Raw genomic sequence first — 26284 nt, 5'->3', positions numbered from 1 at the left:
GTTGGGCTGTTGGGAGTGGGTGGATGCAGGTGTTCGCGCAGCGGGGAGCCAATCCGGACAACTCCTCTGTCTCCATTCAACACCAGATCACTGCTGAATCCGCTAGCCCCGCCCGGGCTCCGGGCTCGGGCGGGTGGGAACCTAGACATTACTTCAGAAGGCTGGGAGATGGCAACTGACAAGTACACCAACCAATCAGAGAGTACATCTCAGGACGAGCAGCCAATCGAAAGTCCCATAACACAGAGCTCTGCAGAGGGATGTGTGGCCCGCCCTGGGGCACCAAAGGAAGTGGGGGTGGGGTGGGGTGGGCACAGACACTGGGGTTCTGGCAGCCGAAGGCGGTTGGAGCTGTATGCTAGCCTTCACTCCTGCCAAAATGGGGCCAAACTGTTTTCTGAAACAGGCCTCTGCGACTTTGACCGTGCCGTGCTCTTTGACTTAGACGATGCCATTGCCCAACTCCTAGGGAGGCGGATGGTGAGCTTTTCCTCCTTCAAGGAACATTAGATGAGCCCGAAGAGGCTGGTTTATTGAGGTCTGGGAGGTTAGGGGGTCAAAGTTGGAGGAAGAAGGGTTAGGGCTTCACCTCCTCAGGGTCATTGCAGGGAGGTACATGTAGACATGGCCGCTTCTCCTCCACCTCGAACTTCTGCCCTTGCAGTTCTTGGCACTGGGGAAACGGCCTCCCCGAGAAGGTCAAGTTCTTCTCACCCTGGCCTTCTACCGCGGAAAAGGTGAGCCTGGAATGTTGCAGAGGAAGGGATGAAGAGAGGGGAGAAGCTCAGGGAAGGCAAGAGTGCATTCAGCAAACTCTTATCGAGTGTCTACTGTGTGCCTGACACTACTTTTTTTTTGGGGGGGGTGCATGGAATCGAACCCGGGTCTCCCGTATGGAAGGCGGGCATTCTAACTACTGAACTACCCATGTACCTCGACACTACTTTTTACCTGTGCAATACTGGGCAATTGATTTATCTTCCTTACACCTCAGTTTCCCTAATCTGCAAAATGGAATAATAATAATAAAAATAAAAATAATAATATCCACTTCACTGGGTTGAGTAAGGATAAATGAGTTGATTCAGGTAAAGTGCTCAGAGCAGTGCCTGGCACACAGTTAAGTGCTCAATAAATGCTTGTAATTATTGTTGACACAGCTACTCCCCCCCCTTTTTTTAACAGCTATACTTTTACACCTCCCAAACTTTTTACATCTCATCCCACTGCCTCCTGATAAAACTAAAACTATATGGCATGTCCTGACACTCAAGGCCTTGTTGCTGTGCCCCAATCCCTGTCCCCAAACTTGATCTACACTTCTGTCCTCTACTTTATCAGTTGTAGTCGCATGTCCCGAAAGGCTTTTGAGTTACTTTTCCTGTTTGACAGGCAGGCTCTTCATTTACTCCTACCCCAATCCTCTCAATCACTCCTTTCTCCAGTTACTCTCTCAGTCAAGTCCTATATGCCTCCCTTCAACACCCCTAACTCATCTTCCCACTCTAAATCCTACTGTTAGGACATCACTTCCCAGAGAGCAGGCCTTCCATGAGTTGGGAGCAGCCCACTTAATCTAGTAGCTTGATGTATGTAGACATACATACAAGAAGGGATGAATGAATGAGTCTTAACCCTCTCCAATACCTGGGCCACTTTGGTTACATGGAAATACTTTGGGTGGCTGACTATCCTGTGTCCAGGACTCTGCTCACACAGACTTGATGCCAGGAATGCCTTTCTTAACCCCTACTTGTTGGAGGGAGGTCCGATCAGCTTCCTGGACTAGGTTAAGGTGATGGTCCCTTTTCCATGTACCAGCTGTCCCTCATATGCCTTCTATTAGGCCCCTGCCCACCTGGGATCCCTTGGAGAATCCATGGGATCTGGGTTCTTTGTGTCTGCAACTTTTGGCTATCAGGCCTTGGAGTGCCTTGGGGCAGTGAGACAGTGAGTGAGTGAATGGGGGCATAAGCGACCAAGTGACTGAATGAGGCCATCAAAGCCTGGGTATCTGAGAAATAAGAGTAAATGGATACCTGAAGGACTGAGAGAATGTTAGAATGGCTGAGTGACTGAATGAGTGACTGAGGGGCACAAAGGCTGCTAACTCTCCCCCAGCATCTTTTTTTTCTCATTTTCTTCTTTAGTTTCTCCTCTCTTCCTGCGGCTGAGAGATGGCCTCCGGCAAGGCAGGCACGTCAGGCTGAGAGGTGGTAGCCCTGGTGACTTCCCCACCCTGACTGCTGAAGCACTCTGTCCCTTCACTCACGGGAACTTGGGGAGCTGGGCCGTGCAGAGGCGCTTGCGGCTGCGGGTAGGGTTGGGCCCACACGGAGGTGTGCACAGCCCCCAGTCAGTCCACTCTGACCATGAGCCAGTATCTAGAATGAGAGAAGAGGGTCACAGAGTCAGAGTCAGAGGTCTCACTGGGAAGGTGAGAGAGAGGCTACAGGGACATGGAGTCCAGGAAAGAATTCTGAGAACCTGGTCCGTACATGGGCTGCCCCACCCTCATAGTGTAGTCTGTGGGAGACTCACAGCGGCAGCGGTCAATGTTATAGCAGTGTCGGATATCCTGATGATTCCCTGGACATCGCTGTCCATTGAACTTGCGGCCCTTGCAGATTCTCGAGCGTGTCTGCTGCCCTGGGATTTCCTCACATCTGATGGTCTTCATGCTTGGGCGGGAGCAGACGGTCCATGCTCCCCAGGGCTCCCACTCACCATCCACTATAGAGACAGGGGCGGGGGGAGGATGTTGGGAAGAGGGGCACAACAGCGGCTTGGACCAAACCAGGGAGCGAGAGAGGGGTTCAAGGTCTGGGGCAGGAAATGGAAACTATCAGATGTGGGCAATGGGGGAACCAGAGGTGAAACCAAGGCATTGGGCCAGGAATGGAGGAATTAGAGGCAGGAATAGGGTATCGGCAGCAGGAACCAGGCAACAGATTGGCAGGGAAGCTTAGGTATAGAAATGGTATGTCCTGAGGTGCTGACCAGGGCAGGGCACGTTTGTGTTGCAGATATGGGTCTGGGTCGAGTCACCGGCACAGTAGGAACCTCCATGTTGGGGAATAGGTTGATCGCATGTCCGCTGATCCAGGATCAGGCCCAGGCCGCAGGTCACAGAGCAGGTGCTGATATGGCTCCATGGCCCCCAGCCCCCAGCCACTGTTGGGGAATAAGAGAGTAAGGAGAGAGTCCACCATCCTGTAGGTAGACTGCCCCCAAATGAAGAGCTATGGAGTCACATTATTTGGGACTTTTAGCTCCTGCAACTGGCAGAAAATCTGTGCATGGAATCAAGAGCTCTGTTGGCAGAGTGTCAAAGTCCTCATGTCTACATACCTGGACAGGGTGGCAGGTTGGTGCAGCCCTGCTGCTCGTAAGCTAGCCCTGGGCAGGGCTTCCCGGGAGGCACTGTAGAGGGCTCAGGTGCAGTACAGGTGCGGCTTCTTTTCTCCACAGGTGCGTGAGGTCCACCATGGCAGGAGCCTGAGCAGGGGCCCCATGGGCCCCAGGCAGCCCAGGCCCCATGTGCTGTAGTGGGATGGGGGTGGGGAAATGCCAGGTGTGGCCATGCATGCTGAGGTCCTTCTACCCTGGCATTCCCTGCTGTAGCCCCACACATCCACCCTAGGTGCCCCCATTAGTGCCCTGCGGCTGCCCTCACTCACTGGGGCAGACTTTCTGGGTGTCGCAGGCCTCTAAGTTGCGTGCTTCTCCTGGGCAGCTGCCCCCACACTTGGGAGCAGGGTTGTCACAGGCTCGCTGGCGGGCCCGGGTCCCTTTGGCGCAGGTGACAGAGCAGGAGCTCCAGGGACCCCAGTTGGACCAGCCTCCCATCTCTGTAGGGGAGAAGAAAGGAGGATAGGATGGAGGTGGGGGCATCATTCAGGGCTTCCTGCCTCCTCATGTACCCCACATCTGGTCTGTCTGCCAATCTGTCCCTGCATTCTCTGGTACCACACCTAGTTCTCTGTCATGGTCAGGCTGGGTTATCGTGGTAAGCTTCATGCTGACCCCTCCTTTATAGCTCAAGTCAGATCATGTCTCTCCTGCCCACAACCCCAATCACTGAGTGAAAGCTAAAATCCTCTCCTCACTATGGCCCATGAAGTCCTATACAATCAGGCCCTGTCACTTCTCTGACTTCCCCTCCCATCACTCTCCCCTTCACTGGCTCTCCTCCAGCCACACTGGCCTCCCCGACTGCTCCTTGCGAACATCAGGCATGATCCCACCGTCAGGGCCTCACTAATGGAGAGTGCTTGCCCGCCTCACTGCTCCTCCTCACCAGGACAGCATGCCTGGTCCTCACATGCCTGCAGCTGCCACTCGAGGGTTCCAGGCTCTTCCTTCTCAGAGCACTGCCCTCCCTGGCCCACGCAGCGCCGGTGCCGCAGCTGGGAGCCCTCGGAGCAGGTCACTGAGCAGGGGGCCCACACAGACCACTGTGACCATCGTGGGCTACTGCAAAGAGGAGCACAGGTGTTCCATTCTGGCTGTGTCTGGTACCATTGAAGTGGCAGGAATGGCGTGTGGCACATGGGGGATGCTGTATATATGTGTGTGGAATAGATTGATAGGAGCACCTACCTCTTAGGAATGTTGGAAGACTGAGAAGAGGTGCGCACACAGTAAGTGCTTAATAAATGTTATTTATCTTCATGTCTAGGGACCTGGAGCCACCCTTGGAAGTCCCCCAAGTACAGTGCCAGGCACACAGTAAGCAAATGTAGGGAATATGGGCCCAGAACTGCTGTCAGAAACCCGTCAGGCCACCACCCTGCATGGGAATAGGCAAATAGTAAGTGCTTAATAATAAGAGCCATCATCCTGATAAGGGGCTCAGGCGCCCCCCCCACCTCAGAAATACCCCAAGACCTACTCCCAGCCTTCTGCACAGCACTGAGCAGGTTGTTAGTAATAATTAATAGTGAAGTGCTGACATGTCTAGGGGCCCAGAACTGCCCTCAAAAATCCTCACAATATGTCTGGTATATACAGTAAGCATTTAGAAAAAACATCTGGTATACAGTAAGGGCTCAATAAATGTAAGCTGGCATCTTGATTGGAAGACTAGAGCTACCCTCAGGTTGCCCTCCCACATCGACAATGCATCTGGTATGCCAAAAGTGCTTAATGAATATCACATGTCATCCTACTTAAGAGCCAGGAGCTGCCCTCTGAACTCCCCAGACTCTTTCACCTCCACAATGTATCCATATACAATAAGCATGCAATAAATAAGAGCTGTTATCACAATTAGGGGACTAGGGATACCTTTGGCCCCACCTGCCTCACCCCACCCTGCTTCTAGTATGTAGGAAGGGCTCAGTATGTGTGAGCTACGGTGGCAGTTCTCAACCTGGGGTGGTTTTGTCCCACAGGAGACATTCAGCAATGTCTGAAGACATTTTTGGTCATCACAATTTTGGGAGAGTGTGTGTGTGCTGCTACTGGCGTCTATTGGGTAGAGGCCAGAGATGCTAATAAACATCCTACAATGCACGGGGCAAAGAATTTTCTGGCCCCAAATGTCGCTAGTGCCAAAATTGAGAAATCCTGAGCTGTGGTCATAGTCAGGGCCTCAGAATGACCCTTGAAAATCCCAGAGAAGGAAAGAGCTCAGCCCTGGGTCATCCTGCAGACAGCTCTTTCTACCTACCCCTTGCCACCACCCCCAAACCTCCCCCACCAATGCTCTGTTCCAGGTTCCCCCTTACCTGCAAGCTTGACAGGGCCCACCTCCTGGCTCCTGGAAGGCGTAGGCAGCATTGAGGCAGCAGTCTTTGGTACTGACACCTCCCCCCAGGAGGCCCTTGCACTTGGCCGAGGATTCCTCATACTGGGTGAAGCAGAAAACCGGGTCTGAGCCTGTGATGAGGCCAGGTGGGAAGGTACAGTCAGGGGTGTGAAGAGCCTAGGCACCCCTGGGGGCCAGCGAGGCCTTTCCCCACTTACCTGTGGTGGGCAGGGTGAACAGCAACAGTGGTAATGGCAGCAGCAGCAGCAACCGAGAGGTCTGTGTTTGAACGGTCATGCTGAGCACTGTGCCACCACCAGAGAGGAAGCCTGGCTTTATCTGCTCTGCCCTGCCTCCTGGAGTCAGCAGGGAAAGAGGAACCAGGCTGCAGGAGGAACTGGGAGGGCACTGGGGCAGATGGGGGTGGGGTGGGGCACGGAGGAGGGTGCTGTGCAGGTATCTGCTGCCCTGACCTTGCCTTTGTCCCATCTATGTCCTCGCCCTGTTTCCTCTCTCACTTAGTCCTGTTTTGTTTGTCGTCGCATCCCCAGTACCTAGCAGTCTGCCTAGCAACCTTTGAGTGCTCCCATCAGTGCTCTTTAGGCAAATTCTCACTTAGGGGAAATGGAGCACAGTATGGAACAAGACAAACTTCCTAGCTGTGTAGCCTTGAGCAAGTCACTTAAACCACTTTGCGTCTCAGTTTCCCTATCCGTAAGACACATAATCTATACCATAATAACATAACCACGAAGTTGTTGAACAAGGATGAAATGAGTGTGAAGTGCTTACAGGGTGGAGGGGACATTGGGGTAATTGCTTCATCCTCTATCCTGACTTAACCTCAGCCATGGTCTTTCAGGAAAATGAGGTTCCCTGCAGTCAGCATAGTGGAGAGGTCAGCACAAGGGAAGTGAGAAGGGGAAGTGATAGGGGTGTGGGAAGAGGGATGCAGAAGCAGCCAATAGGGTTGTCTGCTGCCTTGGGGGCCCAGTTGGGGACACTTGCATGGTCTGTGGAGTGAGTAGTTAGGAAAGAACTGGCTCTGCCATGTTCCAACTCTGCCTTCCTTGAGCCTCAGTTTCCTCCTCTGTAAAATGAGGATGTATATTGTAGAGTTTGTGGCAAGGATTGGGAGTTAAGATTTTTAAGTGTTTAGAACAGTGCCTGGCATATAGTACGTGTTCTGATTGTTAGACAAATTCACTCAACAGTCATTTGTTGAGTACCTGTTAGGTGCCAGATGCTGTTCTAGGCATTGGGCAGTGCAGAGAACAAAACAGACAAAAACAAACAAACAAACAAAAAAAACCCTGGCCCTCAAGCTTACATTCTAAAGGAGGAGACAGATAATAAATGTCACCTCTCTGAGGGCTTCCCATCTACCCTCTAGTGTGGCACCCTTGTCACTTTCAAACCCAGTGGTTATCAAACATTAGTGTGCCTCACAATCATCTAGAAGGCTCATTGAAACACAGCTGAGCCCCATTCCAGAGTTTCTAATTCAGTCAGTCTGGACTGGGGCTTAAGAATGTGCATTTCTAACACATTTCCAGGTGTTGCTGGTGCTGCTGATTCAGGGCCCATATTTTGTGAACTACTGTTCTAGCCTCTGACCCCTCTCTTCTTTGTGGTTTCATCTATAGAAAACAACTCTACATGCTCCCTATTTTACTGTTAATAATTAATTCCTCCAATCCATTTTCCATGCAAGTAAAACTGAGTTCCACAGACCTGTTATTTATTTTTTTAATAAACTCTAATAAGTGAAACTCCAGAGCCTGCTTTAGAATGAGAATCTTTAACAAAAAGTTGTCTAAGAAAGACATGAAGGCAAGCTCTCATTTCCCCTACATTCATGGAGAAAGAAACACCATTCTGTAAATTAAAACGAGATAAAGGAATTTGATTTGGTCAGGTGTTAAAACACAACTTCCACAAGAATATCTGTGTTTTTTAATGGGCAATAAGGTGTGTGTTGATAATTGCATCTGTTACAGGTATACTTTGTTCTCTAATAATATAAGCCCATCTTTGAAACTGTGAATTGGACAAAGGGGTCTTGTTAGATTTGAAGAATTCAGACATCAGTGCTGTGTTACCCTGTGAAAATAAACTACCAGAGAAACCTGTAATTCTGGCTGGCTGCTTTATTTAATCACCTGCTGCCCTGGTAATAAAGTTATAATCAGTATTTCCTTTGTTCCTAAATGGCATAAATACAGGATTCTCTGTTGAAGAGGTTTGCTGGCACTTTCACCTTCTCCCACACGAGTTCAGGCAAAAAATCAATCTGCAGATTCCTTATTTAAAAAAACAGTGAGAGTCTTGTCTCATTTAATGACTGCCTCACTATCTATTATTTTATATTCATCTGTTTCTTGTCTGTCTCTGTTACTAAAATATCAGCTCCATGAGGGCAGGAATTTTTGTCTCGAATGTTAACTGCTGTGTCTGTAGGGCCTAGATCAGCACTGGCATGCAGGAGGTGTTCAATCACTGTCTGCTGCATGAACAAATAAAGGAAATAAGCAAATAGATCTTTAGAACTCCTGATAACTGCTAAGAGGAACAGTTTGGTGTAGAGACGAAAATGTGGGCACCATTTGGGGGGGGGGGTGTATATTGGATGAATTTACCTAAAGAGGGCTATTTTTTTGGTATGCTGTATGGCAGGGTCACATTTCATTCTTTTTCCATGTGAGTATCCCATTATTGTAGCACCATTTGTTGAATTTTTGTTTGTTTACTTGCTTATTTTTTAGTGGGGGGGAATGCATGGGCTGGGAATTGAACCTGGGTCTCCCGCATGGCAGGTGAGAATTCTACCACTGAACTACCCTTGTACCTCCTAGAGAGGGCTTTTGAGAAGAGAGAAGGGAACCTGAGGCAAAGCCCTGGGGAAGCCCCACATTTCAAGTTTTGGAGAACTGGGAGAAGCCAGAAGAGGAGGGGGCTGGGAAGGAAGAGGACAAACAAGAGGGTTTTTGCTAGATCTGGCAGATGCAATAAGTGGTTCTCTCATATAATGTCTCACACAGTCTCAGTAATTCATTCACTTTTTTTTTTTTTACATATATGGACACAGTTCTAGATTTATAGCCTCAACTGTAGTCTCTTACAAACTGGTTCACATGCATATTCAATCAGACAGGCTCTCAGATATTCCCTGTTACACAGGGAGTCATTTTCTTTGTCACAGATTCAGTCTTAGTACAGTCTCCCACTAAGAGTTTCACACACACAATCATAATATCTCATATCTTGTTTTATTCAAGCTCACCAACATTTTCTCACCAGTTTTTCACATACACGCAAACGGAGTCACATTGTCTCATTTGTTTTCTCAGTTACACAAATAGTTACTGATTTAGTTACTAGTCTCTCATGAAGTTTCTCATATAAGTGTACAAAATCGCCATCAGCATATCTCATACCCCTTAACTCAAGCCACTTTTTCTCACCCCCCACAGACCCTGATTATGTCCTCTACTAGTTTTCCATGAAGTTTCACGTGCACACACAATCAGTCATAGACACTGTTTCAGTCATCTAGTCTCCTATTTCTTCATCACCTTCCAATATACCCAGACCTTGATTTTACCACCTTTTATTCTAAAGTCCCTCGCGAAGAGTTTTACACATACCCACATGATCTGTTTCTCAGACTCTCAAACCCATTCAGTCTCATGATTACTTTCTCTCAGTCAGCTTCTGATGTATGTGGACACTGATTCAAAATCACTAGTAGTATCTCAGTAAGTTTCACATATATGACCAGTGTCTCATGCCGTTCTCATTCACATCATCATTTTCTTTATATAGTTGGCTTATTGTGTACACACACGCACAATTACAGTCTCATAAGCTGTTTCAACCACATTTAGTCCCATTTTCTTATACATGGTCACTAATTCAGTCTCTTTTAGAGTTCCATTGGCACATACAATCACAGTCCCTGACCTTACACTAAGTCTGACTCATTTTTCTCTCACATTTTTTTCTTATAACACAAATGCAATCCACAATTTATAGTCTCAGTGGCAGTCTCTCATCATTGGTCTCACATTCATCACAACCAGTCTCTCAGTCATTTTTTCCCTCGAAGTCATCTTCGCATATTTAGTATTTGATCTACAGTTAAGACTACAGCCTATCCCAATAGGTTCACACCCTCCCACAGAATCCCAGTCTTTGACACTGTTACCCATTCAGTCACAGGTCCATTTTCTATGTGTTGACTTCTACTGTACAGTCATTGATTTACAATTGCTATTATGGTATCTCACTAACAGTTTCATACACGACTATAAAAATTTTCTCTCACAGTCCGTTTCACCCCACCCACAGTAATAGTCTCCTAAGCTGTTTCAGCCATTCATTGAGTTCCAATCATTGTCTCAGTCTTCTACATACAGTTACTGATTTACAGTCAATAGTACAGCCTTTCATGAAGTTTCTCTTATACACTCAATGACATGGTCTCTCAGTGTCTCATTCACTCAGTTCCTGTCACTTTCTTGGTTTTTCAAATTCACAGCCCCTGATTTAGTCTCTTATGAAATGTTTCACATACCTACACAATCTGAGACACTGTCTCAACCACTAATTTTTACTCTCTCAGTTTCTCACAGTTACTGACTTCTGGTTGTCACTACTTGCAGTTTTTCTTGAACAGTTCCTCTTCTGTCTCACAGACACAATTATGTGGTCTCTCATACCTTAGTCAGTCTCATCATTATTTTCTCTCAAATTTTCTCATATATACAATCACCGGACCTGTTGGAACAGACTGTAAATCGATTTGCTTCTTGTCTCTTAGTTTCACATACAAACAAACACAATTAAAGTCTCTCATAGTCTCCAAGTTCTAACCATTTTTCTGTTTCTCACATATACAATCTTTACCATAGTCTCTCACGAGAAGTTTTCATAGACACAATCATACATTCTCATCTCTTGTGTCTCAGTCACCCATTTGGCTTCACAGTCATTTTTTCCTCATATCTCTCACACATCTACTCCCGTTACTTTAGATGACACCACAGCCTCACAAGAACAGTTTCACACACAATTCATTTCTCAAACACTAAGTCACCTTCTTATGGACAGTAACATTTCTTGCCTTCACACTTTTGGACAATTATTACCAGTTTCCTGCCCAGTCTCTCATACACTGTTTCAGTCACTCAGTCTGTCTTGTTCACTATCGGCCCAGTCAAACAGCAATTGATGTGCATGTGCAGTTCCTACTACCTTCTCAGAAACATTATTTCACACATATCATCAGTTTCTTGTACGGTAGCTTAATTACTCATTCAGTCTTACAGCGATCTTCTGACACAGAGCCACAATTTCTCACATAGACACAAATTCAAAAGTTTGTGGTGACAGCTTCTACCCTCTTGCACATGGTTTCACACATCTATACAACCAGTCACAGCTTTCTGCAGTTTTTTTCTTTCACACACACATACACAGTTGTCAATTTGTATCTCTTCTACCGCTTTTAACACACATGCCATAAAGCTGTTTCTCTTCCAATTAATCTCTGCCTCACACCCTCACTGCCTTTCACACAAAGCCATGCCTATCATCTATAAGTTCTGATATCAGGGAAAAAAATGCCAGCAGCCTCCAGCATCACCTTTAAAAATATATATTTACAGGAACAATTCCCCATTCTCTGGGACTCTTACAAAAAAAGATCCATGTTGGGGAAGTAAAACAAACGGTGGAGACAGGTGTAGCACCGTCCCCCAAATCACCAACCTCCAGGTCCCCAGGCCTGGGCTAGGCCATTGCTGATAGGAGGTGAGCCTAGAAGTCTTTTGAACCCACTCTCTCTAGCCTGGAATTGATAGGACAGGCTTTATGTCCCCCATTCCTCCCTCCCAACTCCAGGGACACTTAAAGGGTCCTTTGTACCCGCCTGCAGGAAATTGGGGGGCTGGGAGGGAGGGAATTGAAAATACACGTTTGGTATCAAAAATAAACACTTGGGGGGGTGGCAGGAAGATTCCCCCCTAAATCCCTTCCTTCCCACCCACCCTCATCTCAGATACAGGAAGAAATAAATGATCCCCTCTCCCCTATTTAAAAGCCCTGTTTAAAAATAGATTATACTATCAAAATGGCAGGGGGTGAAGGAGACAGGGAAATCTGCAGTACTGGCTGGAGGGGTCCCCCAGACGGGAACCACCCCCCAAAAAAAAACCCCTCCATTGGGAGGTAGCAGGCAGGACTCCAGGGAGCTTGGCAGACAAAGGAATGGCTTCTCAGGGGGGAGAAGAGGAAAAGGGGCATTCCTCCCTGGTCAGAAGGTTGGCTGAGAAAAGGACAAACTGTCTAAAAGAAAGGTTGGGGAGGTGGAAATTCCTATTCCAAGGGTGTGATTCTTCCTTGGCCAGGACTCCCAAACCATTAAATGGTGCAAATTCTTCCTGGACCCTTGGGTATGTCCAGGAATAATAAAATAAAACAAGCTTGCTTTCTACCCAAACCCCCAAATGAGAAAGGGCCCCCTTACCTTCCCAAGGGCTGGCTGAAAAATAAATAAAGAAAAGTCCTTCTCATGCCAGACCCCCGAGTATCTTGTCTTGGGGGAAAAAATGTGGAAATGGGGGAAATGTCCTAACCATTCTCCCCAAAGGGTTGGGTGAGGCTCTTCCCAGTGGCCTTCAAAAAATAAATAAATAAACCGCCCCTACCGCTAAGGTAAGGGATGTGTAAGGGCGGCCACTGGGGAACTGACAAGGAAGAACAAAGTTGCATGTATGTGGGGGTGGGGTACTGAGAAATTCTTTTTCCTAAGAATCCCCACCCCATCACAATCAGATCACAAGTCTGTCAGTTGAACTGTGGCTCTTCTCAAGACAGCTGGCTGGAAAGAAGTTTGGGGGCCGGATGAAGTTACTCCAGCAGGAGGCTGCGGTGGTGGTGGAAGTCATGGCTTCTGGGGCCCTGGGGAGAGCACCACGGGGGTCGAGAGTCCGTCCACGCTGATGGAAGGGATGTGTACCTGGGTGTTGCCACTGGATGGAAACTGGGGGCAGAAATAGGGAAAGTCACAGATTGGGGCCATGGTAGGGTCTCTCACCCTCTCCAAGATGTGCAGAGGAGATCCTACCTGGAAGGAGAGCTTGGCCGGGCTACGGGGTGCGATGGGACTCAGGGTGCTCCAGAAGTGAATGCTGGGGGGCAGTGCGCTGGGCGTCAGCAGCACTGGGGTCTGCGGGGAAGGGTGGTCAGAGCTCAAGTGAGTAAAGGGCAGATGTGTGCAAAGAGGGAAGGAGCTTGGTTCCAGCTCCACTACAGATTTCCCATTCAAGACACCCCCAAGTCACGCCTCAAAACTTCAGAGGCTTAGACCATAACCAGCTAAGGTCATGCCCATAGGCATCTCTCAAACTTTATGCAGAGCAGCCCCCTCCCCCAACTCCCTAGAGCACACTGGCCCAGTTCCTGAGACCCTATCAGGCAAGACTACCCACAAGAACGCGTCCACATTCCACTCTCAAACCTCACAATTCTTGAGCCCAACAGCTCAGGCCCAACCTCCCAAACCTTCGGCTCTACCTGTATACTTCACAAGAAATCTCCCACAAAAGTTCCTAAGTCTTGCCCCAACCCGGAAACTGTTCCCACAAAAGGGGGATTCACGCTCCTCAGTTCCCGCGCACATAATTCCCCAGACCTGACCTTCCTTCGGACAGCCAATCCTCCAGCACTGGATTCTCACTCGCCCTCAACTAATCAATCAAGCTCCATCCCTCCAACCGGGGCCTCAGCTCAGCCGGTCACACTCAGCGGCTCCACCCTCCCGTTTACCCACCGGGCCCCGCCCCCTCAGAGATAACACAGGCCTCCTCACCGTCAGCCTACCCTCACCTAGTCGCCCTCCGTGCGTCAATCCCATTCGTCTCGGCCCTTAGCCCCGCCCCACTGCAGGCACTCACCAATGTATGTGTAGGCAGCAGGGACGGCGTCAGCGCCGGCCCGGGAGCCTGCAGGCCAGAGCCAACTCCGGATCCGGGCGTCCGTTCGGGTCCCGGCCCAACCAGCAAGCTTGGGCTGAGTGGAAGCTCCAAGTCCCGGGGCTTCCTGCCCTTCTGTGGCTGGGCGATTTCTGTGTTGGGAGCTGTGGAAGCCGCTAGGCCCTCCTGCGTTGCCGTCTCCATAACGACCCCGGCCAGCCGGGCCGGGGCACCCTCTGTGGGAGGGATTTCCGGCCCAGCCTTAACGGCTTCCGGCACAAGCCCCGCCTCCCTACCAGCTGCTTCTAATTCTTCCTTGGGTTCGTCCACTTTCACTTCTGGCGGCAGTGGGCGGCCCAGACCCGGCTCCATATTCAGCTCTTCCGTTTTCGGGTTCGGGGCCTCGGGCGGAGTCAGGATGACCTGGGAGAGAAGTGGGTGTGGGAGGGGCGCGTAAGGACTCCTAGGGTAAAGAGGATTTCCCCTGCGGGCCAGCTAATGTCCCTCGGAAGGCAGACTTGGTACTGCTGGTGTGACTGCCCGTCCAAGGAAGTGAGGCTTCCTCTGGGGGTAGGCTCCCCTGTTGGCCTGGGAGAGACAACCTGATGGGACGGGGCTGTCCCTAGGGGCGGGACTCCCAGAGATATCTCCCTCATTCATTAAAACAGTGGCTCTGAAAAATTTGCCCTAAGCGCCAGGAGCACTTGTGAAAATGTGAATTTTGGGGATCCTCCCAGTCCCACTCAATCAGAAAGTCTGGGGCTGGCGCCCAGCAATTTGTGTTTTAACAACCATCCAGGTGATTCTGTGTGAGAACCAGTGTGTTAAATGAATATGTTCAGGGTACGTGTACATGCTGGGTAACTACTGATTGTAGTACATTATATCTCCCTCTTCCTTCTTAGGGCTTCCATAGGTCTCCTTTACGAATGGAACTTCAGTATCCTGTCCCCCACCCCACCTCCTCTAACAGGACTTCCACGTCTCTTTTCCTATTAGCCTTCCTCCTCAATTGGGAATTGTACATCCCTCCTCTTCATCCCCTGCTCTTAATTTCCATATTCCATTCCTCACCTGCAGAGGCAGGCCAGCCTCCTCTGCTTCCAGGCAGGCCTCCAAGGGGCTTGGACTGGTGTTCCTGCTCCCTGAGGGGGGTGCTGCTGCTCCTGCAGGGGCGGTGTTGGGAAGCACTGAGGCAGGCCGAGGATGAGGGGGTAGCTGAGGTGGGGGCTGTGGCTGCAGGGACTGGATGGTGAAGGTGGAATAGAGGCCTGAGCGCATGTACTCATTCCGGCTGCTGCGCGCCAAGCTGCCTGGGCCTGCCATTCCTGTGCCCTTGGGTGTGCCTGGCTTCCCTGAGGTGGTGTCCCCAGGGGTGGCATGTACAGCAGCAGGGGCCACATTTGCCACAGTGGAGGCAACAGACACCTCGGGCTGTGGCAAGCAGTCCTCAGTAGAGCACCCTGCGACTTCGGGGTAGGACACAAACTTGTAGACGAACTTCTGGCCGCTCACCTTGCGGATGATGTTCTAGGGAGGGAGGAGACAGGATAGAGGGCCTTAGAGGAAAGAGGCAGGGTGAAGGGAGATGTGGGTGGAAGAGGAGGGGGTAGAGGGGTGTGTCCTTTCTTCTAGTGTCTTTCTTCCCTCTTGCCCCTCTCCTGTCTTTTTTACATATACACTGTCCATCATCTGTGTCTGCCCCCCCACATGTTCCCCCTCCCAGCCCATTTCACTTTTCACTCATCTTTTTCTCAATTTTGGGGCTCCTTCCTTCTCTTCCCTAAGTATCCACCTCAACCCCAGTATGTCTCCTCCTCCCTCTTCCCCAGATTCCCCTCTGTTAACCCTCCCTGGTCTCTCCTTCTTCTCAATTCTCCCCTCCATGATTCTTTCTTCAGTCTACTGCCTTTCTCTCCCTTCCCTGTCTCCTTTCCATCCATCCTGCTAAAAGTTTCCTTGTTTTTCTTCATTTACATCTCTCAGACTCCCCTCTGCCCCTCCACCTTGGATACACATACACAGACTCCTCACCACAATAGGGCCCATCTGGGAGAGTAGGTACAGGAGCAGGCTTTCCTATTGGCTCTAAAAACCAGGGGTGCCTGTGGGCTGACAGGGTGAGGCCTTGGGGGTGTCTGTCAGGGCACAGTCTTGGAGACAGGAAAATGAAATGCCTGATACGAATGCTGGAAGAGACTAAACTGACATAGAAGAATGGTGTGATGTATTATTATTTATACAGAGGATTATTTAAAGCTGTCGACACAGAAATGGAACAAAGGAAGATTATTCTAGAGAACAGGCTGAGTCATTATTAGTACTATTGTGGAGGTTTTAGCTAAAGCAATAAGAAAATGAATTAACTGAGAGTAATAAAATAACATTAAAATTCTGGCGGGCTCTCAAGGCTGGTTTGAGTGGGTCATAGAGTATGTTTGGGGTATTTCAGGACAGTTCTGGGAGGCCTCAGGGATGCTCTGATGGCCCCAGAGGACAGGGTGAGGTAGCCTCATTATTAATATTGTTTTGGAGGTTTGGGCTTAAGGAAATCAACGTGAAATGGAATAAATACCATAAATAGTAAGAATGTACAGCTCAGGACTAGGGCTGTTCTGGGGGCAAGAGGAGCTTGGGGAGGGGGTCAGGTATCTGTGCCAGGTATATCACAGAGAGGGTTTGTGTTTCTCAGAAGAGGAATGAAAAAGGATATTTATTAATATTGTTTGGGAAGTTTCAGCTAAAAAAATAAAATAATTGGTATAAATATTGGGGGGGATCTAGTGCTGGTTTAGGGGTCTGAGAGGATAGGATGAGGAATATTTAAAATTTAAGTATAGGAGTGAGTTGATAAGATAAAATAATTGATATAAATATTGGGGTGGACCAGTCCTAGTCTGGGAATCTAGGAAGATGGGGTGTGAAGCTGGCTTTATATATATTGTTTTGGAGGTTTTAGCTAAAGGAATAAGAGAAGAAAATGAAATAATTGATAAAAATGTCAGGGGTCCAGAGGATGGGATAAGGAAAGATCAGTATGAAATTGGTATGGAGGTTTTGATTGTAGGTATAAGATAAGAATATGAAAGAACTTGGGGAGCCCACCATTGATGCAGGGGTTCCAGAAGACAGAATGAAGGAGGGTCATTATAATTTGTGTTTTCAAAGTTTTGGCTATAGGAATAGGGCAAGAAATTTAAGTGTTGTGTGGGATATGGCAGGAGAGCCCTGTTTGGGGATTTCAGAGGAGGAAGTGAGGAGGGGCCAGTAGTGCTATGAAGCCAAAGCAGTAAGACAAGGAAATAAATTAATTGATATAACTATTCAGGGGTTCAACATTGGTCTGAGGGTGCCAGAGGAAGGGGTAAGAAATTGCAACTTTTAATATTGTTTTCAAAGATACAGCTACAGTAATTAAGAAAGAAAATGAAATAACTGATATCAATGTTGGGGGTTCCCAGCACTGGACATGGAGGCCTTACCTTGTCGTAGTAGTACCGCAAAGCCCGGCTGAGCTTGTCATAATTCATGTTGGTCTTGTTCTTGCGCAGTCCCCACAGCCGGGCCACCTCCTCTGCATCGACCAGCTTGAACTCACCACCATCCCGTGAGGTCCAGGAGATGATATGGCCATTGCCTTGCTCTCTTAGCAGCTGCAGCAGAAACTGCCACAGCGTCACAGAGGGGTCCATCACTGGGGGAGTGCTCACGCCATTCCAGGGGTACCTGGAGGGCAGACAGCTCAGAGCTGAGAGGCTGTGGACACAGGAGAGGGCAGAGGTCAGCAGGAAGAGGATTCCTTTCTTGCCATCTTGCCTTTACCTCTGTCCCGAAACCCCATCATCATTCCCTAAACACTCTCAGACTAAATTCTAAGTTCAGCAGCCTGGCTTTGGAGGAGCCTTGTAATGAGATGAGACTTTTGGGGACTTTGGGATGATGTGAATGCATTTTGCTCATCAGGCAAAATGTGAATCTTTAGGCCAGAGGGCAGACGGTGGTGGGTAGTTCTAATCCACGGAACCTATGAGTATGTTAAGTTACATGGCCAAAGGAACTCTGCAGATGGAACTTTAGAATAGGGGACTATCTTGGATTAAATGAGTGGGCCTAATTGAATCATATGAGCTCTAATATGGAAGAGGGAGGCAGGAAGTTAGCTCAGAGAGATGTGATGACAGAAGAGGTAGAAATTCAAAGCATGAGAAGGCTGGCTTTGAAGATAGAGGAAGGGGGGCTATGAGCTAAGGAATAACGGCAGCCTATTAAAGTTGAGAATGGCCCTCAGTGGATAGCCAGTAAGGAAGTCCTACAAAAGCAAGGAATTGAATTCTGCCAACAATTTGGATAAGCAGGAAATGGATTCACCCCTAGAACATCTGGAAAGGAATGCAGCCCTGCCAATACCTTGATTTTAGCTCAGTGAGTCTTGTGCTGGACTTCTGACCTACAGAACTATAACATAATAAACCTGTGTTGTTTTATGCAACTAAGTTTGTGATGTTACAGAACAAATAGGAATCTAATACAATCCTCCCCATGTGAACTTTATCATTCCATCTTCTACCACAACAGTTTCAAAATTTTCAGGAGGTTTAGTTTGTCTGACCTAAGCAGAGGCTGTTTACTCTCCATCTGGGCTCCCTTCCTCTGCCTAACAGCCTTCCTCATCTTTCAAGTGCCAGCTCAAGAGTCCTTTCCTGTATGAAACCTTCCTGGAACTGTGTATCTGTTGTCTTCCATTGTTGCTCTACTCCCTAGGTCCTCTGACTGGTTATTGTCTCTGAATGTTCTTCAACTTGATAATAACATCAGTGACAACAATGAACATTTAGAGTGCTTTATACATGTCAGGCACTGCTTTCAGCAGAACAGCAATATAGTGTACTGGTTAATCACCCAGGGATGGGGGCCAGACTGCCAGGGTTCAAATCCTGGTTCTGCCCCTTATTAGCTGTTTGACTATAGGCAAATTCTCCCCCTTGCTTTAAACTTTTTATTTTAAAATAATTCCAAGCTTACAGGACAGTTGGAAAACAAATACAAAACCCACACAAAAAACTCCAGCCCCACCTACACCTCCGCCTCAGATAGCCAAACCTACCAATCTGAGGAACATATTAATCTCTTTATACCTTTTATCATCTATAAAAAGGATAATAACATTCTCAACTTTAAAAGAGAATAATAATATCAATTCATAGGGTTACTGTGTGGATTAAATATAATATGGCTGGGATAAGGTAAGTTCTAAATAAATATTTGGTACTAATTTGTTCATAATTCTTTATCAGCTATTTCAAAATTCAAAAAGCTCTAAAAACAGAAAGCTTTTTTCTAAGTCTCTTGGCAGGTTGCTAGCAGAACCCGATTTGAAATGAAACAAGGCCCATTCTGGTCTTTACTGATCCTCAAGTAGTACGAATATTCATACATTTCACTGCAGAAATATGAATGTGGCTGATTACGAAGCTACTAAGGGTGTTATGTAACCTGTATATGTACCGTGTCACCTTTCTAAAATCTGAAAAATTCTAAATTCTGAAACACATCTGGCACCAAGGGTTTTGGATAAGTCAATATAGACCTGTACTGTTAATTTTATAGATCATGACTCATTTATCCCTCACCAGAACTCTGAGAAGTAGGCATTCTTAATATCACTAATTATATTATTGATGAAGAAGCTGAGGCACAAAGAGGTTAAATGATTTGTAGCTATAAATGGCAGGGCCAGGATTTGAACCTGGGTAGTCAGCTTCCAGTTGTCAAAGACCTTAACCATTAGTCTAAACTGTCCCTCACAATGACAGCCTTCTCTTAGCATGTTCCACAGAGAACAGGATCCCTCCCTGCAACCACTGGGAGGTGGAAACAGGAAATAAACAGGAAATAAACATGAGTTTCTTATTCCTTAGGGGAATGAGCTTTAATACATCAAACTGTTCAGCTGACTGGGATGGTTGGGTTAAGGATAAAACCTTCCAAATCAGCGGGTTTCGAAGAATCTCCCTCTGTTATTTACAATTTGATTCATTAATCTCTAATGAAATATACAAGATGATCCTCTTATGACTGAATTGTTTTGAAATTCATTCAGTGGACACAGCTTTAGTCAATTATACAAGTCAAGGCCATGAACAGTGTCCAGACTGGAAAGTCTTGTCATTGGAGACTTCACTGATTTTGTTTTGAAGCCCACTTCGAAGCTCCAAGAGTTCAGTGTGACTCCCAGTGGCTAAGATAGGCAATTTCACCAGTTCCTCATTCAGCTGCAACAGAACACATTGGTTAAGTGAAAACTGATTGTATGTTTCAAACCTCAATAGCACACAGGGTTTTGTATTGCATTTATTACCACATCTTTCACCTTGACCTCTAGTAAGAGTTTTAGTAATTTGCCTTATTCAAATGTGTTTATTTCTCCTCATCTCATTTGCTTAGCAAACATTTACTGAGTGCTTACTGTGGGCCAGGTCCTGGGGATACAGGCATGAACAAAACAGTGGTGGAATTCACGTATTAGTGGGGAAGATAGACAAATGAAGAATATGTCAGATGGTGATAAGAGGCATGGATAAAAATAAAGCTGGAAGGAGTTTTTATTTTTAAAATGGTAGTCAGGATTGTACACTTAAAATGGTTAAAATGGGAAATGTGTTTTATATATATGTTACCACATTAAACATTTTCAAAATTACAAACATATAATTTAAATATAATTAAAATTAAATGTTTTGTAAAAAAAAAAGTTTTTTTTTAAATTACAAAATGTTCCCCAAGGAGGGAACATTTGAGCAAAGCCCTCAAAGAGGTGAAAGAGTCAGGTGTGTGAACATCTGGGGAACAGTGATCAGACAGAGGGAACAGCCAGTGTAAGTGGCCCTGAGGCTGGAGAGTGCCTGGCATGTTAGAGGAGGAGAGTTCAGTGCAGTTAGAGTGAGATGAAGGAGGGCAAAAGTAGTAGGAGATGAGAACAGAGAGGTAATAGGTCAGACTGAGGAAGGCTTTTCCAAGCACTGTAAGGACTTTAGCGTTTACTCTGAATGAGAGAGGAGCCAGGGGAGGGTTGAAAACAGAGGGGTGACAGGCTGTGACTTGGAGTTTAATCGGATCCCTCTGGCTCGTGTGAGGAGAGCAGACTGTAGGGGCTGAAGAGGCTACTGTAACAGTCCAAGTGAATGATGATGGCGGTAGAAGCAGAACTCGTGAGAAGTGGATGAATTCTGGATAACATCTGAAGAAAGGGCCAGCAAGATTTGTTGACAGATAAGAGAAAGAGAAATCAAGGGTGACTCTATGTTTTTGGCCTGATCACCTGGAAGGATGGAGCTGTGATCAACTGAGATGGGGAACACTATGGGAGAGCAGGTTGTAAGGGGGAGATCGGGAGGCCAGTTTTGGAGATGGCCAGTTTCAGAGGCCTGTTAGACATTTATGTATATGCTATGAAGAATATTAGTTTTAAAAATAGCAACCAGACACATAGCCCTTTCTATGCATTACCTATCATTTGAATTCTTTTCTTCATTTAATCTTCAAACCAACACTATAGGGTGGGTATCATCAGTATTCTCTCCATTTTTAAGGTGAGAACATGGAAGCACAGAGAAGATAAGTAACTTGCCCAAGGTCACAGAGCTGGAAGACAGCAGAGCTGGGATTCAAACCCAGGAGGTTTGGCTTCAATTAGTGATCCTAACCACCTTACAACACTAGCTCTCTCTGAAGAAAATAACAGAAGGGTAAGATCCCAGAGAGTAATGGGGTTGCCTTCCCTGAACAGGTGACAGTGAACAGTGACCCGAAGGGGAGGAAGTAGCAAGCCATGTTGTCTGTGGGAAAGGTGCTTCAGGAAGGTGCAACAGCATGTACAAAGGCTCTGAGGTGGGCACAAGCTTCACATGCTATATCATGGCTACCCTTAACTATTCACAGTTCCCCTAATGCACCAGGAGACTTCTCACATCTGAGGATACACATGTGCTGTTCTCCCTGCCAGGGGTGTCCTTTTTCTGTCCTGTACCTGAAGAACCCTTTATTACACAATCATCAAGTTCTGTTTCCTCTCTAGACAGAATTCATTCTTCCTCTGCATGATCCAATGTGCCGAATAACCCATCTGCCCTTGCAAAACTACTTCTTTCTCTCTGGATCTTCAACATCATACTCCTTGGTCCTGTTCTAGCTGTGTGACCTTGAACAAATTACTCAACCTCTCTGTGTTTCCTGAGCTGTAAAATGGGGGTCTTTTTCTCTCAAAAAGTAAAATATGCTCAAAAACACAACTACCCTCAAAGGTTTTTGTGAGGATTAAATGTGTCAAGGATTTAGATATTTAATTCCTTGTGAGGATTTAGAAAGCACACATAAACGACTTGAAAAAGTATCTATGGCACATGGTAGATACTCAACAAATGTTAGCTATTAGCTAGTATGTCAATCTTCTCCCTCCCCAAACAGCTCCCCCTTCCCCCGCCCACACCATCTGGCTTCTGTCACCAATGTGACATCACCTCCTACCCTTATCCCCTTCGCTCATTCCACTCCATCTGTCCTGGCCTCCTTGATGCTCCTTGAACATGCCACGCACTAGCCAGGGACTTTGCACTGGCTGTTCGCTCTTTTGTACAGTATTCCCCTAGACATTTTGGTTCTCTCTGTCACCTCCTGATCCAGGCCTTAATTCAAAAGTCACCTTCCAAATGAGGCTGCCCTGGCCACCCTAAGATTTCTTTTCTTTTTAATGTTTTTTAAAAATCGCAAATATAACATATTTACAAAGCAAAGAAAGAAAAAAGCAATAATTTTCAAAGCACTCTTCTACAAGTAGTTACAGAACAGATCCCAGAGTTTGTCATGGGCTACCATTCCATTATCTCAGATTTTTCCTTCTAGCTGCTCCACCTTAACATTTCAAACACCCCAATACTCAATGTCTACCTTCCTTTCTTCTCTTCATACTTCTCTAAAATACCATCTAATTTTATTTACAGTTTTATTTATATAGGCTGTCTCCCTCAATAAATGGCTGCTGCACAAGGGCAGAGATATCTGTCTGTTTTGTTCCCTCCCAAATTCTCAGCACCTAGAAGAGCATCTGGTACTCAGTAAATGTTTGTTGAATGAACAGATCCAGCTAACTAGCCTCTTAACTAGCTCTCATGTCCCCTCTTCATCTCCATCTGTCTCCCACCCTGATTTGTCTGAAATTATTTTTCCATTCATTCCCATAATAAATTCTTATTGAGCACCTACTACATGCCATGTACATTTTTAGGTGCTGGAGACACAGCAGTGAATAAGCAGACAAAAACTATAAACCCCATGGGACTCCCATTCTAATGGGGAGAGACAGACAGAAAGGATAGTGAACTGGTAAATTATGCAATGTGTCAAGAGTGTGACAAAAGGCAGAGACAAATACAGCAGGGAAGAGGCCTGAGTACTGCTGGGTGTGTGGGTCCAGGGATCTCTTTTAAACAAGATGGTGGGAGGACCTCATTGAGAGGCTGACATTTTAACAGAGCTGTAAAGACAACCATGCAGATATCTGGGGGTAGAGTGTTCTTGGAAGAAAGAAAAGTCAGTGCAAAGGCCCCAAGGCTTGGTGTATTGGAGAATCATGAGGAGGCCAGTGTGACTGGGGCAGAGTTAGTGAGGGGGTGGAGGTCTAGGAGGTGAGGTCAGAGAGGTAACTTATTTTATTGTTACTAACTCAGGTATTCTTTATAAATACTGGGCAGGGGTGGGGTGATGGGGTTCTCACCCTATTCTCCCCATCTTGGAAGAGAGAAAACAGGCACAGAGAGAAGACAGTTAATTTACTAATCTAAGGTCACAGTTGCTGTAGGACTGGGGATGGGTGGGTGCTGGGACAAGGTGTGGAATGGAGACATCTCTGCAGGCAGAGGGAATTGCAAGAATAAAAGCTTGGAGATAAGAACTAATTTGATTTTAACGGAGTGGGGCTTATGCGGGGTTTGATGAAGTGACAGAGGGGAGCCTCAAATATTATCCTGTGCCCTAAGGGGCAACCTAACCTGGTTCTTTCTGAGATTACCTTTGAGTAAGGTATCTAACCTCCCCATGCCTCAGTTTTCCATCCGTGAAATGGGGAAAATGATAATACCTATCTCATAGGGTTGTGGTGAGGATTAAATGAGTTCATTAATATAAAACACTGAAAAAGCATGCCTTACATACTAGGTGCTTGATAAATTTTAGCTCCTACTAGCATTATTATCATTATCACTAATGTATTCATTTATTTTAGTAAGGAAGAATGTCTTGGTGGTTAAGAGTGTGAGGGGGTGTGTTCCAGAGTAAAAAAGACCTAGGTTCAACAATCACACAGACTTATCCACTATTATTGAAGGGGGGGGGGGGCAGGGCATGGACTGAGGCACCACAAGGAAAGGAGGGGGAATATAAAAGCATTGGATTCATAGATGGGCAAGTGGGGGTAGGGACGTGAATGTAAGCACACAGGTAGCAGGAAGGCCATTGGACAGATCCACTACAAAGAGGGGATGGGGAGTAAGGCCATGAACTCACCTACTGGCAAATAGGGCAGCAGAAAAGCTCACTAACTGATACACTACAGTGGAGGGGAAGAAAAGCCATCACACAGACTGATAAAAGGAGATAAGCACAAGGCTATGGCCTGCGCTCCTGGAAGTGGGGAGATACAAAGCACTAGACTGATTCAGAATTAAAAGGATAGGAGAAACCCACGAATTGACAGTGTACAGAAAAGGGAGGAGAGACAGGGCAACGGACTGATGACTAGGGGGATGTAACTGATCCACTATAAAATGGGGTGGGTGGGGGGAGAGGGAGGACGGCAGATAAAGTCATGGACCGCTGCACTTGGGGACTGGAGGAGAAAGGAATATAAACTGACAGACTATTCAAGAGGGGTGAGGGTACAACGCCACGGATTAATTCACTACAAGGAAGAGGAGGGGTAGAACAAACAAGGCCACAGACGGGTCCCTTGAAAGTTGCGGACAGAAAAATACAAGCACCCAGACTCACCTATATATAAAAGGGGTCCGACAGTGCCACAGACTGATCCCTAATAAGTGGGGATGGGGGCTAGAACATGGACGGGTCCACTGTAAGTTGGGATGGGGAAAAATTCAAGCACGCAGGCTGATCCATTACAAAACGGGAGCGGGGGATAGACCACACTCAGATATACTACAAGGGGCGAAGGGAGGGGACAATGCCACGGGCAGTTCCACCAGCGGTGGCGGTACTGTGGGGAGTCGAATACCAGTAGGCGATGGGCCAAGCCACATCGCCCCACGCGGGGGCGGGAAGGATACAAGGGGTCACGGACGCGGGCCCCCACCCTCCAGGCCCAGGGCTCACCTGTGCAGAGCGGTGCAGCGGCGTGGGCAGTGTTGGCAGCTCCGGGGGGCGGGGGCTCCATGCGCGGCCCCACCGCCCCCCAGGCTCGGCTCTGAGGCGGCGGCGGCGGTTGCGGCGGCGGCGGCACCCACAAGCCGCCCTTGCGTTTCCCTACCGCTCACGTGGGCCCATGGGGGCGGAGACAAGCGTCCTGCCACTCGCTGGTTGGCCCAAGCAGCACAGATCAAACGTGCGATTTCGGGAGGTGGGAGTGAGGGGCGGGCCCCACAGCCTCAGAGCTGTGCCTTGATTGGCCCAAGCGGAACTGTTGGAACGCGGATGGCCGCCCGAGGGTCGGGGCGGGGGAGCGAACCCAGCCCCACAGATGCCCTGTGCTGATTGGCTCAAGGACTGATAGACAGTGGGCGGCTGACAAGGGTCTGGGGGCTTCTGCCTGCACGGATTGGCCTAAATAGGATTGATGGAAGAGATAGCCAGCCTCGGAGAAGAGGGTGGGCCCTACCCTTTGCTGATTGGCGGAAAAGTGTCTCCTAGACAGCTGCCAAAACATCAAGGGGGCAGTGCCGCACTCCACGCTGCTCAGCGGAAGCCGGACTTCTATAGAAGTGGGAGTAGCAGTGGACCTGGCGGCCAGCGTAACTCTGAGGACTGGCTAGAAAATACTAATTTAGATTGGAGCGGAAGTAGGAGGGCGGTACGGCTGCTAGACACGAGAAGCGCTGAGTGGAGGAAATCAAATGCCTACGAAGAGGGCAGGGTCGAGCCGCGGCCAGAATTACAAAGGGGAGGAACCTGGCTCTACTCTGATTGGCGGAAGCTGGACTCATCTTAGCTTAGAGGCCCGCGCAGGGCTGGGGAAGGGCGGGACCCAACTCTGCACCTATTGGCAGAAGCTTGAACCATTAAGAAGTAGGGGTGAGGCCGAGGTTGGGCCGAGAGGAACTAGGGCATAATTAGGGTATTTGCGGAACGACTACGGCGCAGGGCAGGGGTAAGCCTTAGCGCCAGGAGTGAAAGGGTGACTGTGTTGGTACCAAATCTTCACCCTGAACTGGCTCATTCTCTGTGGAAACTCAAAGGGTGGTTTCCAGGAAAAGGAATGGAATAAAAGGAATGGAAGGAAGGGTGAGGTGGGGGGTCCAGGTTGTCAAGACTACAGAAGAGAGGGCAGAGTATA

At 47.7% G+C, this 26284-nt stretch overlaps 2 protein-coding genes across 2 annotated transcripts; both read right to left on the bottom strand.

The window, feature by feature from the left end:
* Positions 1 to 511: 511 nt before the first annotated feature.
* CFP (complement factor properdin) lies at positions 512 to 6118 on the bottom strand. Its single transcript, XM_077145826.1, has 9 exons — positions 5971 to 6118; positions 5733 to 5883; positions 4301 to 4476; positions 3681 to 3851; positions 3352 to 3543; positions 3001 to 3174; positions 2542 to 2733; positions 2273 to 2384; positions 512 to 743 (listed from the first exon to the last, which is right to left on the bottom strand). The coding sequence occupies exons 1-9, from the start codon at positions 6047 to 6049 to the stop codon at positions 578 to 580; spliced, it is 1413 nt and encodes a 470-aa protein (XP_077001941.1). The 5' UTR covers positions 6050 to 6118; the 3' UTR covers positions 512 to 577.
* Positions 6119 to 11395: 5277 nt separating this feature from the next.
* On the bottom strand, positions 11396 to 25320 carry ELK1 (ETS transcription factor ELK1). Its single transcript, XM_077145828.1, has 6 exons — positions 25108 to 25320; positions 17211 to 17484; positions 14803 to 15258; positions 13711 to 14151; positions 12882 to 12983; positions 11396 to 12797 (listed from the first exon to the last, which is right to left on the bottom strand). Exons 2-6 carry the CDS (start codon positions 17418 to 17420, stop codon positions 12699 to 12701), a joined length of 1308 nt encoding a protein of 435 aa, XP_077001943.1. The 5' UTR covers positions 17421 to 17484; positions 25108 to 25320; the 3' UTR covers positions 11396 to 12698.
* Between the last annotated feature and the right edge of the window lie 964 nt (positions 25321 to 26284).

The sequence above is a fragment of the Tamandua tetradactyla genome, chromosome X (genome assembly GCF_023851605.1).
Source record: "Tamandua tetradactyla isolate mTamTet1 chromosome X, mTamTet1.pri, whole genome shotgun sequence".
In the NCBI taxonomy this organism is placed as follows: domain Eukaryota; kingdom Metazoa; phylum Chordata; class Mammalia; order Pilosa; family Myrmecophagidae; genus Tamandua; species Tamandua tetradactyla.
Note: the sequence above shows the minus strand (reverse complement) of the source record. Positions and strands in the feature narration are given on the sequence as shown.